The sequence below is a fragment of the Ursus americanus genome, chromosome 32 (assembly GCF_024610735.1).
Source record: "Ursus americanus isolate L20-20 chromosome 32, mUrsAme1.1.p, whole genome shotgun sequence".
NCBI classification, from domain to species: domain Eukaryota; kingdom Metazoa; phylum Chordata; class Mammalia; order Carnivora; family Ursidae; genus Ursus; species Ursus americanus.
Window position 1 is genome coordinate 27419633 of NC_142158.1, and position 17850 is coordinate 27437482.

Genomic DNA, 17850 nt, shown 5'->3' on the forward strand with positions numbered 1-17850 from the left:
ATCGGTGGGTCCGTCAGTCCTTGCTTCATGAACATAATAGCGGATCTTTCAGAATAATCCAGAGTGAACACAGGCTGGGAGAGGCTTTGTTGGGTGTATGGTTGTGGAACTCAGAGACTGGTTTTCTCACTTGTGGAATGAAGACAATATGACAACAGCCTGACGGAAGTGTGGCCAGGGAGGGTGTAGCCCGAGCTGGTGTCTTAACACCCGTCACTTCACACGTGGACACCCGAGCCCTGGGCAGGCTCGAGGGAGCAAACGAAGGTGGTCGATCTGATGTTTCTATTCCAGTGATGTGTCCGGGATGCATGTGGGTTTGGGGTTTGAAGAAAGAAAGAGCCGAGAAGACGTGGAGTTGTATCCACGCAGGAGCTGACTTGTGTAGGTCAGAGTTAAGAGTCGTTGCGGTTCTCACTGGACTGAAGTGTCTTCCGAGTTCGGACAGGGCTGAGTAGCCGATGAGCTGCTGAGGTGACTGCTCCACCCACGAGCTCAAGCAGAGTTTCCTGAGTGTTACTTAGCGCTGGACACGTGCACAGGGCACACAGTGGCTCCCTCTGTGGACACCAAGGACATTCCACAGAAGATCGGACGTCAGGGCTGTGGAGGTGAGCAGGGTGCCAGTAAAACCCCAGCAAGCACGTGTATGGGGCCCATGTGGGGATGAGCAGGTTGGCGAAGGCCCCTCTGAGGAAGGTCACTTTAGGTGAGACTGGAATGGTGACCAGTTTGAGGGACGAGAGACAGAGCAGGAACACCCAGGCCTTGTGAGAGGGCCCGAGGCTGGGAAAGCTCCATGAACTGGAGGAACTCACTCAGGCCAGTGAGGGAGCAACAGGGAGCAATGGAATGAGGTCAGAGAGGAAGCCAGGGCCTGGGAGGCACAGAAAGAGGTTTAGCGGGGGGATCCCTGGGAGGGATGAGGAGAGCTGACATAAGCTGGCTTGGATGGAAAATGAACTTGAGGAGGCGAGGCTGCAGGTGGGCAGGGGACACGCATGGGGGACACTGTGCCTGGGAGAGGGGATAATGCGGCTGGCGTGGAGCTGGAAACTGGCCATGGATATGGATTAGAGAAAAGTCTTAAACTTCCTGGAGCATTGGAAGTAGATGGGTGGGAACGTGAGTGTGTAGTACAATGTCCCTCCAGTTTCTGGCGGACATACGGGGTGACCCAGGTGACCTTTACTGAGACGGGGAACTGCAGGAAGGGAGGGGCTGGAAAGGAAGGCCTAGTGCTCCGTGGTTTTCCTTTGGAGACCACAGAATCCACCTTTCCTGGTGCAGACTGCGGCCTGGCAGGGAGGGGGCTGAATGGTGTACCCAGGCCCTGTGTGAGAGTCAAGTACTAACAAGCCCCAGGGTGCTGACCATTCAGCTGGGGCAGGGCCAGAGTCCTGGAGCTGGTGCTGGAAGATCCTGTTGCCCAGTGTTCACCCCTCTGTTGCCAGGTTGTGGGAGCACCTGCGTGGTCTCCTGGTGAAGAAAGCAAAGCAGCTATACCGGGGGCTTCTCAAGGCCCTTACCGGGTAGGATTCAGAAGCCGACACAGCATAGTCTTGGTAGCGACAGCCAGCGCAGGTAGCCTCGTGCAGGAGGCTTTCATTAGTCTTGGCTGTGCCACACACACTCCCTGCTTCTGTCTGGAGGCTAGCCCACCTGGGGACTAGCAGGTGTTCAGGAAAGGATTGCTGAGTCTGCGTCTCTGTGGTTCCCCCTGCAGGGTGATCGGGGTATCTGCACCTGTCCTGTGTCTGTGGCTCTGGTCTCCCTGTTTCTTTCCTGATCACAAGGGTGCACCGTCCAGAGGGCAGGGCAGAGTCTTCTGGGACTTCTTGTTGTCAGCTTTCACTTTCAAATGGTGGAAGGAGTCAGAGCAGGTGGGTTCTTCTGTCTGGGAGTGCTTAGTGCCCCAGGTCCCTGTTTTGATAGAGACCCCTGCAGCCTGTGCCAGGCTCTGCTTCTCTACTCTCCTGGGAACCACCGCCTATCAGACAACAGGAGCCCGTGGTACCCTGCTGGATCTGGAAGCGGGGTGTGGGGCCCGAGCAGCGAACTACAGATGCAATCTCTGAGAGCAGATTTGGGGTCAGCTGAGATCTTGCACTCCTGAGTTAGAGATGCTTATGAAGTCCCAGGTTTTCAAGCAGGTGAGTGGGTTCTGAAAACATCTTTTGCCAAGAAAAAGAAAGCTGGGAGCGGCTGGCTGTGAGGAAAAGGCTGAGATCGTGGTGGGGCTTGGAGTGGTGGTGCCAGATAATAGTGAGGCTCTGAGAAGACCCAGGACAACTACAGTGAGGGCTGCACTTTATTAATTTACTTAAAGACATATCTGTGGCGTTCCAAGGACCAGGTACTGTTCTAATGACATGTACTGACTCTCCATACATAAATTCAAAGGATTCTTCTTCTTCTTCTTTTTTTTTAAAGATTTTATTTATTTATTTGACAGAGATAGAGACAGCGAGTGAGAGAGGGAACACAAGCAGGGGGAGTGAGAGAGGAAGAAGCAGGCTCCCAGCAGAAGAGCCTGATGTGGGGCTCAATCCCATAACGCCGGGATTACGCCCTGAGCCGAAGGCAGACGCTTAACCACTGTGCCACCCAGGTGCCCCTCAAAGGATTCTTCTTATACCTTGGGGTGAGATCCCGTTACTCTTCCCATTTTGCAGATGAGGAACTGAGGCAGAGCCGGTCAAGAATCTCGACTAAGAAAGTCACACAGCAAGTGGCTGAGAGTGGAGGAGACATTAGCAGTCAGCCCCACAATCTGTCCTTCCCAGGACCATCGGCTGCCCCCACCAGTAAGTAGTTTGAAGCCCTTCTTTCTGCCCAGGGCTCATTTTATCCTTTGTGCTGCCCCTGCTCTCCTGGAATCCTTTATCCTGAGGCAGAAACTCCTCAAAGACAGAGAAGATGGGGATTATTAAGCCATCATGGATAATTGGGCACACAGTGTGTGGAAGGCCAGGTCCTTGGTCCTGAGCAGCCAAGTGCTGGGGGAGAGGGGTCTGAAATTCAGGTGAACTCAACAAAGGACCCCAGGACAGGGTACATGTGCTGGGAGGCACGGGGTCCTTGGGGATAACACAGTCTGACTCTTATGCTGCTCAGTGATTCCCTGTCATAATTCTGGGGCAGCAGAGGAACAGCACAAGGGAGCTGGCATGTCCTTCATGGGGAGGGACCTGAGTCTGGGCCCTGTGTCCCTGGGCGTGTGGCCTGTGACTCATGCAGACATGGAGGAGGTCCCTGAGCTGAGGCGGGAAGGGTCTGGTGCTGTGCACAGAGCAGGCTGGAAAGTTTCCGAAGGGCTGGGAGGGCTTTCTTGGTATCAGGGTAGTGGCCCCACCTCCCCCATCAGCATAATGAGCAGTAGGAAAGGCTGTGCTCCTGCTGGGGACTGTGGCCAGCCCTGAGCCCTGCTGTCTGCTCTGGGGCCCAGAGCTGTGGGCTGGCCCTGCCTCCTCTCTGTAGGTGTTCACCTGCCTCCTGCCCTGTGTCTCCCCAGCTCTGAGAAAATGGAGGATTGCTGCAGGGGCTCTTTGCTCTCCCTTCTCCCCTCCCTGTTTCTCCTCCTCCAGCTGCCTGCTGGGGGGTCTGCAGGTGAGTGTGTCCCCTCCCCCTTCCTGTGTCTCTGTGGGGTGGGGGAGAGCCCCCGGGAACTAGGCTGGTGTCTCCATCAGGACGGATGGCTATTGGTGGAGGCCCTGGCTCTAGAGAGATTCTGGTGATCCCCTAAACCTAATTGTAGTTAAATTTTTAAGAAGAGTTCCTAAACTATAAAATAAGGACAAGGGGCCGTGACAGTTATTCTAATGAGGACTTCTTGTCTTATAAAATAAAAAATGTGAATTTCACTATGAAACGTGTAAAAATAAATTTCCCCTCATTTTTTATTTCCTGGCTGTATCGGTATCAAATATATTAATTCCACAAATATTTACAGGGTATTGAGTATGTGTTAGGTGGCACTCTGTGTACAAAGCAAGCAGAGTCTCTATCTTCACAGAGCTGACATTTGGTGGGAGATAGCAGGTACTAAATACCACAACCACATACAGTCTACGTCTGTTGAGGAGTGGAGAGCATGGGACAAGGAAGTAGAGCAGGGTGAGGAAGTGAGATATGCAGGAGGGCAAGTGGGCAGGCAGCAGTGCTCCATAAGGTGACCAAGGTAGGCAGTGAGATGGGAGCAAAGATGTGAAGGAGGTGGGTACCATCCTGTCTGGATCCCATGGAAAGAGTTTCCCCACAGTGGGGAGCAGCCAGACAAAGCTGATAGGTGTCTGGCTGTTCAAGGAGCAGAGAAGGCAAATGTTTGCTGAAGCAGAGTGAGCCAAGGGAGAGTTGCAGGAGGTGGGCGTCAGAGAACACCGGAAGGTCATCCCTACTGGGCTCGTGGGTCACTTGGTCAACTGCAGAAGCACTGAAGGGCTTTGATAGTGGAGGGACAGGGTTTTGCTCATAGGTTTAAAGGGTCACAGACATTGACTGGGGGGAGGATGTCACAGGGAGGACTAGTCATTGTTATCCCTCAGGTGATAACAGAGGGAGGAGGAGAAAGATTAGAGGTGTGGTTCTCAGAGTGTGGTCCCTGGAACATTAGTGACAGAATCCCCACCACCTCCTTAGAAATGCACATTCTTGGATGACCCCAGACCTACTGAACCAGAATCTTTGGGGTGGGGCCCAGCAATCTGTGCTTCACAGGCCTTCCTGGTGATGGTGATGCCTGTGGAAGATTAGAACCACTGAGGTAGAGAGTCCTTCATGGAAGGGCCTGGAGTTGGGAGCACAGGCTGCTGAGGGAGTCTCTGACATCATTGCTGGGTTTCAGAGTTGTTATATGACAAACATATCCCATTCAGAGTGGTCACAGCTGAGTCCCTCAGTCAGGGCCTCCCACCTGACAGTGTGTTCCCTGCCCCTGTCCAGCATCTCTCCAGCTTTCTCACTCCTATGTCTGTGTCCACAGAGGAGTTTGTGGTGATTGGCCCCTCAGACCCCATTGTGGCCATGCTGGGTGGGGACATCACGCTGCCATGTCGTGTATCCCCGGCCATGAATGTGGAGAACATGGAGCTGCGGTGGTTCCGCTCCAAGTTCTCGGAAGCGGTGTTCATCTATCAAAACCAGCAGGAGCAGAGAGAGGAGCAGTTGGCCCAGTACACAGGGCGGACCTCACTGGTGAAGGACTTCCTCATCCAGGGAGAGGCTGCCGTGCGCATCCACAATGTCCAGGCTTTCGACAACGGGCTGTATACCTGCTTCTTCAGAAAGGGAAGCTTCTATGAAGAGGCCAGTTTGGAACTGAGGGTGGCAGGTCGGTGGTTGATCTATATTTAGAGTCCTGCGTGGTGGAGTTGGGAGCAACCTCAGGGAACAGGAAGTCAGCCCCTTATTTATGGATGAGGGAGACGAGGGTCTTTCTCTCATTCATTTATTCAGTACAAACATATGGAGCCCCTAGTACATGCGAGCTACTGTTCTGGGCGGCTGGATACATCAGTGTGACAAATAAAGACCCCTGCCCTGCAGAGATTATATTCTAGAGACAATAAATAAAAAAATAGATAGGCCATAGACATGTTAGATGGTAGAGATTTAGCCACATAAATACCTAGGTGTCAGGGTTCCTAGCAGAGGAACACCCACGTGAAACACCCGAGGTGGGAGTGTGGCTGGTGAGTCTGGGCACACAGGGAGGCCACGTGGTTGGTGATGGAGGTGAGTGGGAGAGTGGTGAGAGGAGACTATCCGGAATAAAGAGGTGTTCCTGGTTCATGGCACAGAGAAGCGATTGATCAGGAAAAGTCCATGAGCAGGTATTTGAATGAAGCAGACAGTGCCTGAAAAGGTCTTCTGATTGCTGGATCTGTGTGGGGCATGGACCGCCTGGTGATTGTGGTTCTGAGCAGTTAACCAAATAGTCTTGGGGCTGGAGTGTCTCCCTGATGGGTACGGATGGTGGAATTGGGGAGGAAGCGGACATCTGTCTGGGGCAGTGGCGATGCCAGACCACCGAAGGCTTTGCGTGCTGTGTTATGGAGTTTGGATGCAGAGCTGAGGAAAAATTTTTTCAAGATTTTATTTATTTATTTGAGAGAGGGAGTTAGTGAGAGAGAGAGGGAAGGAGCAGGGGAAGGGCAGAAGCAGACTCCCTGCTGATCACCGAGCCAGAAGCAGGCCTTGATCCCAGTACTCCAGGATCGTGATGAGAGCCAAAGTCAGACGCTTAACCAACTGAGCCACCTAGGCGCCTCAGAACCTAGGAATTTTTAAACAGAGCAGTGGAGGGAGGTGTGTGTGTGTGTGTGTGTGTGTGTGTGTGTGTAGTTTGCTTTGGCAGCTGTAGTGGAAGCTACATGGAAGGTGAGCAAGACTGGAGGCCTGGATGTAGTTATGGGGTGGAGAGGACGGCCACCTGAATTCGTGTAGGGGCAGTGGGCTGGGAAAGGAGCACTCGGGCATCAGAGACGTTTGGAAAGTTCACCCAACCGAGTGGGTAGATTTAGGGACACAGAGAGTTTGGAACAGTGCAGAGAGGGAGCTGCTGAGACTGACGGGGTTGTTGTTGTTGTTTTGTCGTTTTGTTGTTTAGCAGTAGAAATATTGATATAATGCGTTAGCTGCTGATTCCTGTCACAATGCAGTGTAACAGAGACTTAGAAATCTCAGTGCCATAAAGCAACAAGCATGTATTTAATCTGGGCATGCAGGGAGCTCAGCTCATCTGGGCTGTATTTGGCTAATCTTAACAAGGCTTACTAGTACATCTTTGGTCATGTAGGGGAAATATAATTAAAGACCTAATCTCCCAACCCAAAAATCCTCCTCACAAAGATAGTAGGAAATCATGTGTATTATTAAATGTCACGCAGACAACCCATTCCATACAAGTTCTCAGGTTCAACAGTTATGAGCCCTCAAGTGCGTGGACTTGCCAGCACCATTTGTCCTAGACGGTGCACCCTATATTTACTTGGAAATTGGGGTGGCCATCTATGTTAGCTAATTGGCTATATCCCCAGGAGAATAAAATTCTCCTATATTAAAAATAAAAAAAAAATTCCAGTGTAGTTAACATAAGTGTTATATTCATTTCAGGTGTGCAATATAGTGATTGAACATTTCCAAATATTACTCAGTGAAATTTTCAATAGAAACTTTTAGGACCAGCGGAGGTGGTGTGATATATTCAAAGTGCTGAAAGAAAAAAAAAATCTGTAGCCAAGAATACTCAATCCAGCAAGGGGATCATTCAGAATAGAAGGAGAGATGAAGAGTTTCTCAGACAAAAGTTAAAGCAGTTTATTTTTACAAATTCTCCCATCTTTATGACGGGGTGGCTTCACACATGGATCCTGGTGCCCACTGAGGTTAGGCTCCTACCCTGGCACAGGAAGGGGGAGAGAGGGGTGCTGTCTTCCTTGGTGTGAACAGTTCAAAGGGAGGGTTCCCAGGTCCTTGAGAAAGACATCCCTGGGTCACAAAGCTGACAAAAGGCCAATCTGTGTTTTTCAAAGGACTCATATACATTTCAAAGAGAGGAGAAAGCACCCACGGTCACAAGTTTCCTAAAGTAAATGCTATAAGAAAAAGGATGGGAAGGGACTCTCTTTCCTTATGTCAACAGGGACAGTAAGCCTCCTATTTCTAATATAATTTGTCCTTATAGTGACCCTGGCTGGGTTTTCTCACACACGTGTTGTCCAGCTGGCTGTTGGCTGATGTTGGACATCTTCACCTGGAGAGGCTGTGCTAGCCTGAGTGTCCCTCCTGTGGCAGAGGGCAAGGCAGTGGCACAAGCAGTGTCCAGCCTCTGCTAGACTCACATTCCCTGAACTCTCAGTGGCCCAGTCAAGTCACAGAGTGTGAAGGCACTAACAGTATGTGTCAGAGCTGGGGGTAAAGAAGGCTGAAGGACTGGAAATACTTTCATCATCAGCCTATTGCAGATGGGGCCAAATATCAATCAGTTCAGGATTTGAGTTTGAAACATCTGTGAGGAATCCAGGTGGAACTAACCCCCAGGGATGTGGATATTAGGGAGGGAGCTAAGAACCCGACCAACAGGTTTATTAGTGGTAGAGGTGATTTATCAAGTGGCAGTGGGTGTGGACGTAGATAACCTGGAGAGTATGTGTGGTGAGAAGAGTGGAGAAGGATAGAACCTGGCACCAGATTCCTCTTTCTCTTACCCTGAGCGAAGGACTTCCCACCCTCATGGTTGGAGAAGAGGGCCCTGCCTGCTGCAGGTCCCCATGCTCCTTCCTTCTGTTCTTTGTGCCTGGGCCCCTTCTTTTAATCCTTGCAGGGACCACTCTCCAGGGAGAGCCTAGAATTCAATGCTGGCCTTGGAGTTGTGCACAGGAAGGCTGTGCTGGCATCCTGGGGTTCTGGGTGGCCTCCTTCTTCTCTCCAGCTTCTCTCTTGCAGGTGTGGGCTCTGGCCCTCAAGTGCACATCCAAGGGCCAGAGGAGGACGGGGTCCGAGTTGTGTGCATGGCCTCGGGATGGTTCCCGAAGCCCCAGGTGCAGTGGAGAGCTCTCAGTGGGGAAAAGTTCTTGACATTTTCTGAGACCCACGCCCAAGATCCTGAAGGGCTATTCAGTGTGGAGGCCGCTCTGGTGGTGAGGGACAGCTCTTCAGGGAATGTGACCTGCTCGGTCCTCAACCCCATCCTGGGCCAGAAGAAGGGGATGGCCATTTTCATCCCAGGTCAGCACTACTGCCCACTCCCAGCAGGGTGGGATGGTGTGGCCGGGGGTGTTGTTGTGCTTGGTTGGGCTGTCCTGTGCCATGCTCCTGATGGTGTGTTTCTTGGCACAGAACCCTTCTTCCCCCAGACTTCTCCTTGGAAGCCAGCTTTCCTGGTGATCCTGACTGTGCTGACACTCCTACTCCTTGGGGCTGCCTTTTACATCAAGAGAGAACATACTACAAAGTGCCGGGAGATGCAGGAATGGGAGAAACTGCACAGGGAAAAGGAGGAGGATCAGCAGACAAAGAAAGAGGCACTGAAGGGCAGAGGTAAGGCAGGACAGAGGCCAAGGCAGGCAAGAGTGGCAGCTGGTGCAGAGGACAAATTGACAGCAGGACCCTTGGCCTGAAGCAAGTAGCCGAAGAGGACCAGAGAGGACAGCTGGGGCTATGGAGAATTGGTGGGTCTGGAGTTAATTCTTCCTCTAGGACACAGAGAGGTCCTTTTCTGGGGTCACCAGGTGCAATCTTTGGTATTCTTAGGGATGGGAGTTCATACTTATTTTTCACTTTCTTTCAGATGAACTCCAAGCAGATCTTGGTAAGTAGTGTCCTTTTACAGAACTTTCTGTGTCCCCTTTGTAGGAGACATTCTGGTTCTTAGCTCACCTGTTTCCTGTGTTGCCTTTCAGACTGGAGGAAATCTGTTTACCTGGCTGGTGAGTGACTGTCCAGATGTCCTGAGTCTCCCGTGGCACCTAAGCCCAGGTGTCCCCTGTCCTTGTTTCAGGCAGAGACATGTGGACCCTTGCCTGGGGCAGAAGTGGAGGCTGGTGCGAGGCAGACCCTGCTCCCTGGTTTTTCCCCATCTGGGCTGTTGTTCCCATCCAGTGCTTAGAAACCTGGGGTGATGGGGATCCCTGGAGTCTATTTTGCATCTTGGATTTATTCTACTGCTGATGTACTCGCCACATTTCTGGCTTTTTAGCCTTCAATGCAGCTAGTTCTCAGCCATCCTGGATGCTCTGAGATTTTGTTAAAGAAGTCATAAATAAATGGGGTCATTAAGTTTAGCAGTGTGATCCCTCCACATAACACCATCCAGGGAGAGTCTTTTCTCTCATTCCTGGAGGTGCCAATCACAAAATGGTGGGCAGACGAGTGGGCAGACTGTGGGTGGGAATGTGGTGGCATGAGCTGTCAATGGTCCAAATTAGTGATGTGTTTTCTGAGAACGTTTGGCCACTTTTAAGCCAGAGCTCAACTAACATCCTTGTCCTTAATTCATCTCCCCTTTTGTATTATTTCCCAAATATCTCTTTCCTAGAAAACGTTGTAATAATAGTTTCTTACATTTATGGGATAATGTATATTTTATTCCCTAACATATTTTCATCCATTGTGTAATTTTTGACCTATTGCAGCAAAATTGAAAGCAGATAGAATAAAAAGTTTTTTTTTTTTAATTTTGAGGTTTTTAAGTCACAGGACAATAAATGACTTGGCAAAGGTCGCACAGCAGCAGCAAGCAGGAGTGGAACTCAGCCTGCAATGCAGACTTCCTGACCTGTGGTCCAAGGAATTTCCCATGACACCCTGCTGTCAGCATGTGACAGGAGGTCATCTCCTCTCTAGTCTCCCCCTCCTCTGTTGGTAGTGTCACCTGGAGCACAGAGGGGAGGCAAGGGACAGTAAATCAGGCTGAGCTGACTTGTTCTGGCTCATGTCTTACCAGGGTGTTTTCCCTTTCAGCCTGGAGGAAGGCACAGCTGTATGCTGGTAAGTGACTCAGTTTCCTGTGGCCTTACCTCTGCAGCCTCAACTCTGCCCCCTTCTCTGTCAGTGGACCCCACACCAGGATGGGGTTGGTGTCCCTGTAGTCCTTGTCATGTTTTCTGTCTCCTTCCAAGGACTGCAGGGAATATCTTTGGGAACACAGATCTGCCTCCATTCTGACCCATCCTCTACAGTAGGTCACTGTTAGGGTTAGCAACACCCTCTGAACACAGCTGTTCAGCTGATAGTTTTGTTGGTGCAGTGACAACAGGCTGGTCATTTATAAGGACAGGTGGAACATGGCAATGACTGTGTACGTTAGAAATTGCTGTCTCTATAAGATTTCAGAAATCATGGTTGCCTGCTTAGAACTCAGATCTTCCCAAGGGGAATGCTTTTGAATGCATTTTACCCTGCTATTCCTACCGTTTTTGGATGTAGTTTTGGTTTTCCTGTTTTTTTGCTGTTTCTCTGGAATGGTGGTCTTCATCTTGCTTCCTCGTGCTCTGATTCCTTGTCCAAGTTGGGTTTCTTCCTCTAAACCTCTGTGATTGCTATAGAAGTAGTTTCTTTAGGTCAGCTGTTCTGAATCTGAGATCCAGAGCTGCCACAATGTTTATGGACCCTTGGTGGTGGGTTTGTCAGATTCCTAAAATTATATACAAAATCCTATGTATGTATTTGTGTAACAGAGGCAAGAACTTAATTTTTTTTAAGGACAGTAACTTATAGTTGTTCACAACCATTGTCTCTCTTTTTAGGAGAATTCTGATTTACCTGATGGGTTGATAGTGGTTGGGTTTATTAGCGGCAATGTGTGAGGATTGCGATGGAGGAAACTCAGAGGGGTGAAAATTGTTTACCAGAGAAAAGTTGGGAGCAAATAAGGGAAGGAAAAAATGGTTGGGGAAGAGAGAAGGAGATGAGAAAGAAAGAGGTTCCATGATTCCTCTGGAAAGATTTTGGGTGCCTCAGAGTAGTGGAAGAGAGACCACAAATCACAGCCATGGTGGTTCAAGCGGGAGGTACATAGAGGATGTGCAAGTTATTTGGGTGCATGGAAAGTAATAAACTCCTTGATACCTGTTTGAGAGGTTTCTGAAAAGACTTACATCTATTTTAAGGTGTTTTTTTTAAAAGATTTTATTTATTTATTTGACAGAGATAGAGACAGCCAGTGAGAGAGGGAACACAAGCAGGGGGAGTGGGAGAGGAAGAAGCAGGCTTCCAGCGGAAGAGCCCGATGCGGGGCTCGATCCCAGAACTCCGGAATCACGCCCTGAGCCGAAGGCAGATGCTTAATGACTGAGCCACCCAGGCACCCCTATTTTAAGGTGTTTTGAAGTAATTTTCTAACTGAGTTTGCTTCTGATACTGAGACCATCACAACCTTCCAGTAGTAGTTGGGATGGGAATGTGATCCACGGGGATCCTAACTCAATGGAAGGTTATCCAGAGCGCCCTTTAGCACTGGGGTGGGTTAAGAATTTGGGCTCTTGAACCTGTGTAACATGTGTTTTTCTGTTCTGGCTGTTTCTATTTATGATCAGGGATATAGACTGTGAGAGCAGAGAAGGGGGCGCCAGGGGTGCAAGACCCTATGGGACCAGATGCGTGAGGAAAACTCCTTAGAGAGCCTCACTGATTTTTGGGATTTATTCATTAAAAATGAGGATCAAATAGTCTTCTTTTAGCTTCTCCTGTTCTCTGATAGATTGAAATGCTTGTGTTTTAATGTATGCCTTTTATACCTTCTTTTCATTTTCTAAGGACAGACACCCTTATAGTAGAATCAACATGTTCACATTGATAGGCTCATAGTGTGAGGTGAACAAATGTCTGATCTCATCTTATTCATGAAATAGGAGGAATAACTTATAATAACTTATAATAGGAGGAATAACTTATAATTAAAGACTTGCTGTGGAAATGAGGTGAAGAATGCACTTGAACCACTGGAGTGCATAGCATAGCTCTGGATACATTGTAGAGTCTCAGAATGCAATGCCAACTCCCTTTCTCCTCTTCCTTCTCCTCCTCCTGATTCCTCTTCTTCTTTGCTAATATGTGTCAGTTGTCGCATAGAAATCTATAGCTGGGTGTCAACTAATGTCTTGGTGAAGAAGGAGTAACGTTTCCTTTTCTCAAAATGTGACATGGGTCAGCCTATTTCATGTGATCTGTTTCTATAAGCAAATCAACAGAGCTGGACATACCATTTTATCTGAATAAACACGAGTAAGTGAGAATAGTAGTCACATGTTTTCACAAAATATTCAAGAAAATGTCCTGTTCTTATTTTTATAAGTGCTCTAATCTTGTTCTGGAGTCTCTATCTTATTGGAGGTAACAGCATTCTCAGTGCAGACTTTTCAGGGTTTTATGACATATGTAAGTTTTGCTTTGATCAGTTAACTTCCCTTCTTCTTCCTAAAAGGGAGTATGAAGGTCAGAGGAGTTTATGTCTTGTGTCACTGGGGGAAAGGTTCCCTGTGTTTTCCTCTTGTTCATTTCAGGACCTCACCCTGTAGAAGGTGGCTTGATATGGTCCTTAGGATAATTGGGTTTGGGGTTCCATCTAGGTGTTTGGGGGCATTGTTGTTCCCCATTCTGCCCAAATCCTCTCTCCAGTTCCTTAATCTTAATCACAACTGTAAAGTTCTCTCTGCCAAAACATATTCACATTTTTTGGGGCATAGGACATGGCCATATTTGGGGGCTGACCACATGGGGTGTTTCCTGGTGCTTTTGATCTCTCTGGGTGCTTATAGGGAGAAGCAGATGACTAGACCCAATAGTTCTGGGTTTCCCCTAACATATAGGGATATTTTCCCTCCCATTACCCCATGAAATGGGGAAGCAAATTCATTACTTTCCGTCCTCTCACCGAATATATGTCTTTCCTGTTTTGAACTTCTCTCTCTCCCCTTCCTTGAAACCTCTCCATTACCTCTTGACCGGGTAAGCTTTCTCTGGTGCCTTATCCTGAGTTCTCCTCACCAATGGCTGATAGTCATCCTCCAAGTGCAGCTCTGCCAGGTTGAATTGTCTCTACCATGGCTTCGAGTCATCCTACAAGTTCAGTTCAGTTGGTTCTTCATAAGTAAATGGAGGCTTCAGAAATTTTGATCTCTCCAATTCTTTCTCAAGAAAACCTAGCTTTCAGGATGGATGTGTGGCTAGATATTGAAGAAGCATAATTTGATAGTGAAATCAGTGCAAAGACCCTTCTTTTTAGGTCAGTATTCAGTCTCACAGTGATGTTAAGCTTTATGGCTTGGCTTTCCTAGGAAGGTTGTAGCAGAATGCCTCTCTCTCTCTCTCTGTGTGTGTGTGTGTGAAAAATAAGTTCATCAGGTGAATGTTTCCAAAACATTTTTCCCTATAACTCTTGCATCAGTATATTTCAGAGGATAGATACCAACACTGGTATGTACAGTCTCCTCAAATCTCTGATTTATTGTTCACATTTGTGAAATGTGGTTTTCTTGTAGATTGGCGGAAGGAGAAGTTCCAGGCCAGTGAGTTACTTCACTTCTTTCTGGGTGTTCCTACTGCTGCCCCCATGGCTGCTGACATCTCCTTCAACTTGCTGTGATGATACAGATGCTGGCCCCATCAATGGTGGAGGGGTGGGATGGGGCAGTGAAAGTCACATAGCTGGGATTGGTGGGTGTGACTGATATTGGATATAATTGGATATCCTTCCATCCTTGGAGTCCAGTCTGGCCTTCAAGTGCCCTATGACAGGTCTAACCCTCAGATCAGTCTTATGCTTGCTTCTTCTTGGAGGGCTGTGTACTTGAACCAGAAGGCCTTAGCCCTCCCTGCATGCAGCTAGGTGTCTGGGAGTGGGGTGGTGGTTGTGTGCCTTGTTATGGGGCAGGGAAAGGCCTTGCATCATTGGCAACTCTCTCTGCAGTGTCTGTCACTCTGGATCCAGAGTCTGCACATCCCAGGCTTGCTGTCTATGTTGAAAACACTAGTGTGACCTGGAAGGATATGACCGAGGGCATGGAAGAGGAAACCTGTAGTGTTTTGGGTCATGATGGCATCACATCAGGGTGCTGTTACTGGGAGGTAGAGATCAGGAATGGAGGCAAAAGCGATTGGGTTCTGGGGGTCTGTAGGGGAGATGTGGAGAGGAAGGGCTGGTATGTGGAGCTCCCAAAAAAGGGGTTCTGGGTTGTGGGGAAATATGATGATAAATTCTGTGCCCTTCTTGAGACTGAAGTATCCCTTGGGAAAGTTCCCCACAGGGTAGGGGTTTTCCTGGACCTCAAGGAAGGGGATGTCTCCTTTTACAACATGGCTGATGGCTCCCACATGTTCTCCTTCTCTCTAGCTTCCTCCTCTGGGACTCTGTTTCCATACTTCAGGTTGAAGCCAGGAGATGTGTCCCTGACCATCTGCTCTGTGTTAGGAGGACCTGTAGAGACCCCTGTGCCCCTTAACAATTCTCCTTCTTTGGAGGAGCTGGTGAGCCTCTCAGGGCAGGGATTCAGCTCAGGCTCTGGTGTTGATGCTGCTCTCCCAGGGGCTGAAGCTCCATTACTCCTCTGCAGCCCTGAGGCTCTGTCCCCATAGAGCCCCAACACTGTCCCAGACTCCTCATGGTGGCTCTTCCTGAAGCTGCAGACTCCCTGGGGCAATAGCCTCTGGGTTTAGTCCTGGGTGACCTGGTGTCTCGCCCTCCTCTTTTGGGAGCAGACTGCTGGGGTGTGTTTATGAGAATAGTCAGTTCATGCCTTATGCTCAGGTATTAGAAGATAAATGTTGACTGTTTGAGCTGATATGGGGTAAGCTGAATTTTGCTATTGGAGGTCATTTTTCTTTTGATCATGAAAATTATTTCATGGAGTCCTTGTATTTTTTGATATGAAACGTGATGAAGTCTGAATTACTCTGCAGAATTAAATGTTATTGTTTTTTTTATACAGTTTGAGTTGTGCAGATGAACCCAGGGGCTATGGGCGGGTCACAGCTCTATTTTGGGAAATGTGCACTCTGACCAGAGATGTTGGTCATCCTAAAATTTCTGAAGAAATGGATGGCTGATGGACTTTTAAGAGGAGTGGACAGTAATATTCTATTGTATATACTTCCTATTCTGGGATGGATGAAATATTCTTATCTTATAAAACCTTAGTAAATATCTGTTATTTGTGAAATACTAGTGCTGCGTTATTTCAGGGAATTAAGGACAAAGATCTGATTTCCCCTTGTGAGTCAACAGCAGTTGGAGAGAACAGATCTCCTACCAGAATAAAGATGTGAGTGAAGAAGAGTGTTTTCAGACCCCGGGTTAATTGCAGAAAGCTTTGATCATGAGCACAGTTCCAGGATCTATGTACTGCTTCTCAATACTTTCAAGTCCAATTGTAAAGGTGGATAGAAACTACAGGAAACAAAAGGAAGCCAGACTGTTGAGGACTCAGACCTTCAGGAATGAAGGTTTGTTCACTGCTGAAGTAAAGAACTCTGACCTGCTGTGATTCTGGGAGAAATGAAAAGACACAGAATTGGAAGTGGAAAAAGGAAGTCACAGATCTCAGTTCCTGCCTGTGACCAAACATAGGAAAAGGACTGTAGTAGCTTTGCATATTTTCTCTTTCTTGTCATGTAGATGTGTCCTTTGTATTAATTATCTATTTTCTCTCTCTCTTCTTCTTACCCATGGGATTTTATTCAGGTGCTAGTGGTGATATTTAAAATACTGTCTCTAAGAAACAGAATAGTCAAAAGGATTGTGACTGAACTTGAGGAATAAATAATATAACAGTGTCGAAGTCAATGCCTGGGACTGCTTACTTGTTCCATTTTGGGGAAAGAGTGAGAACTTCTTCACTTGAAAGTGTAGCCCTGTAGATGGGTAAAAATGTGAAGTTGTTGTGTTGGAATTTCCAGTGTGGGTAAAATGGTCTATATGGGAGTTGAGAAACTAAAGGTGTGAACTGTGTCCATTATCAATTTATTGCCTTTGGGTTCATATGTACCCTGTATTTTCCGTATTTGTTGATACTGGAGCTGGATCCCGTAAAGTTTTCACTTTTCCAAGTGGCACACTGTTAGCCTTTGTCAGTACAGTGCACCAGAGGGAACACAGCAAGACATAGTAGGGGGAAAAGCTTTCTTCTTCTTTTGGTGCTTTTTTCCTTGATCCTACAATGCTACTGCCAGCAGCCTGGAGAAGACCTAGCTTCTCTCACCTTTGGGTGAATTCGTATGGCATTGCAGCAGGCTCTGTTCTAGAGGGCTGCTTCCCAGGGATCTTGCCAGTTCTCTAGTGGGAGTTTTCCTGCCCAGCAGGCTTGGCCTGTGGCTGGTTGGAGAACTTTTTTCCCTTCCTGGGGACCCAGGTCCCACCTTCTCCAATAAACGTAATGTCAGTCTTGTTTTCTCAAATATCTTCCTTTTTTGAGGGCTCTACCTCAGCCCTAGAGGTAATGTCTGCTTCCTGTATCTCCTACTTTTGGTTTCTTTAGAACTTTCTTTTACCTCTTTCATAGTTAAACACATTTTGCTTAATAATTCTTTATATCACATTTCCCCTGTTAAAATGAATGATGTGGTTTCTGCCTCCTCACTGGGCAATGACTGAAAGGAACATCTAAACTGAACTATATTTTGGAGGAAGGCACTGCACTGTTCACAGTCTGTGGGAAAGGGTAGTGGAGGAATTTTAAAATGTATTAAAATGTTCACCCCAACAATAAAGTCATAAATATCCTTTTGGGATCTTTATATATATTTTAATACTCTATGTTAATATATTATCTGACATGTTCATCTCCCCCTTCCCTATGGCTTGTGGATTTATGACACTGGATTACTTTCAGATGGGCTATGAGCATATTTCCTTTGAAATGGAGAGGAAAGGAAGGTATGGGTATGATATGAATTATCCACACAAATAAGAGGAACCTTCTGAAACAAGTGGACCGCTGCCCATGTAATTCCAGAAAGAATGATTAAAACCATCACTATTGGGAGGAGTGAGGTCAGCTTCATGGCAGAATGAGTCCTTCTATTTGTCTCCTCCTTTCTGTTTACAACTAGTTGGACATCCAAAACCCAACAAAGGAGCCTCTGCACAGCACAGGGAGATGCCAAAGAGAGCCACCTATGTTCACATCTGAAGGGGTGTGGATGGGGTCTCACGGAGCCCAGAGCCCAGGCAGCAGCGGTAGGGCCTGTTACCCGAGCTTCTACAGTGGTGGTAATGCTCGCTCCTGACTCCTCTGGCAGAGAGAGTGGGGTGGAAAGGGGTGAGTGAAAGGCTACCTGGCCCTGTGGGCTGCAGCTGGTGGACCCCATAGTTTTTAAGCCACAGATCAGTGTTCTCTGAGGCAATGCATCTGTGAC

At 48.0% G+C, this 17850-nt stretch overlaps 2 protein-coding genes across 2 annotated transcripts in view; both read left to right on the forward strand.

Annotated features, from left to right (window-relative positions):
• The first annotated feature begins 2028 nt into the window (after positions 1 to 2028).
• On the forward strand, positions 2029 to 16279 carry LOC123790957 (butyrophilin subfamily 1 member A1-like). The gene is made up of 11 exons (XM_045795567.2): positions 2029 to 2153; positions 2676 to 2807; positions 3515 to 3609; positions 4982 to 5329; positions 8446 to 8727; positions 8839 to 9039; positions 9290 to 9310; positions 9402 to 9428; positions 10462 to 10488; positions 13980 to 14006; positions 14408 to 16279. Exons 3-11 carry the CDS (start codon positions 3525 to 3527, stop codon positions 15070 to 15072), a joined length of 1683 nt encoding a protein of 560 aa, XP_045651523.2. The 5' UTR covers positions 2029 to 2153; positions 2676 to 2807; positions 3515 to 3524; the 3' UTR covers positions 15073 to 16279.
• LOC123790956 (butyrophilin subfamily 1 member A1-like) overlaps positions 2119 to 17850 on the forward strand; it is a 107757-nt gene continuing 92025 nt past the window's right edge. Inside the window, exon 1 of the mRNA XM_087857942.1 lies at positions 2119 to 2153. The gene's annotated coding sequence lies outside the window, so the exon portion shown is untranslated. The remainder of the gene's footprint in view (positions 2154 to 17850) is intronic.

Excerpts from the sequence above, each read along its gene's own strand:
- LOC123790957 (XM_045795567.2), top strand. The coding sequence starts at position 3,525 with ATGGAGGATTGCTGCAGGGGCTCTTTGCTCTCCCTTCTCCCCTCCCTG. Across the intron at positions 3,610-4,981 it reads GCCTGCTGGGGGGTCTGCAG|AGGAGTTTGTGGTGATTGGC; the intron begins GTGAGTGTGTCC and ends CTGTGTCCACAG. Across the intron at positions 9,311-9,401 it reads TGAACTCCAAGCAGATCTTG|ACTGGAGGAAATCTGTTTAC; the intron begins GTAAGTAGTGTC and ends GTTGCCTTTCAG.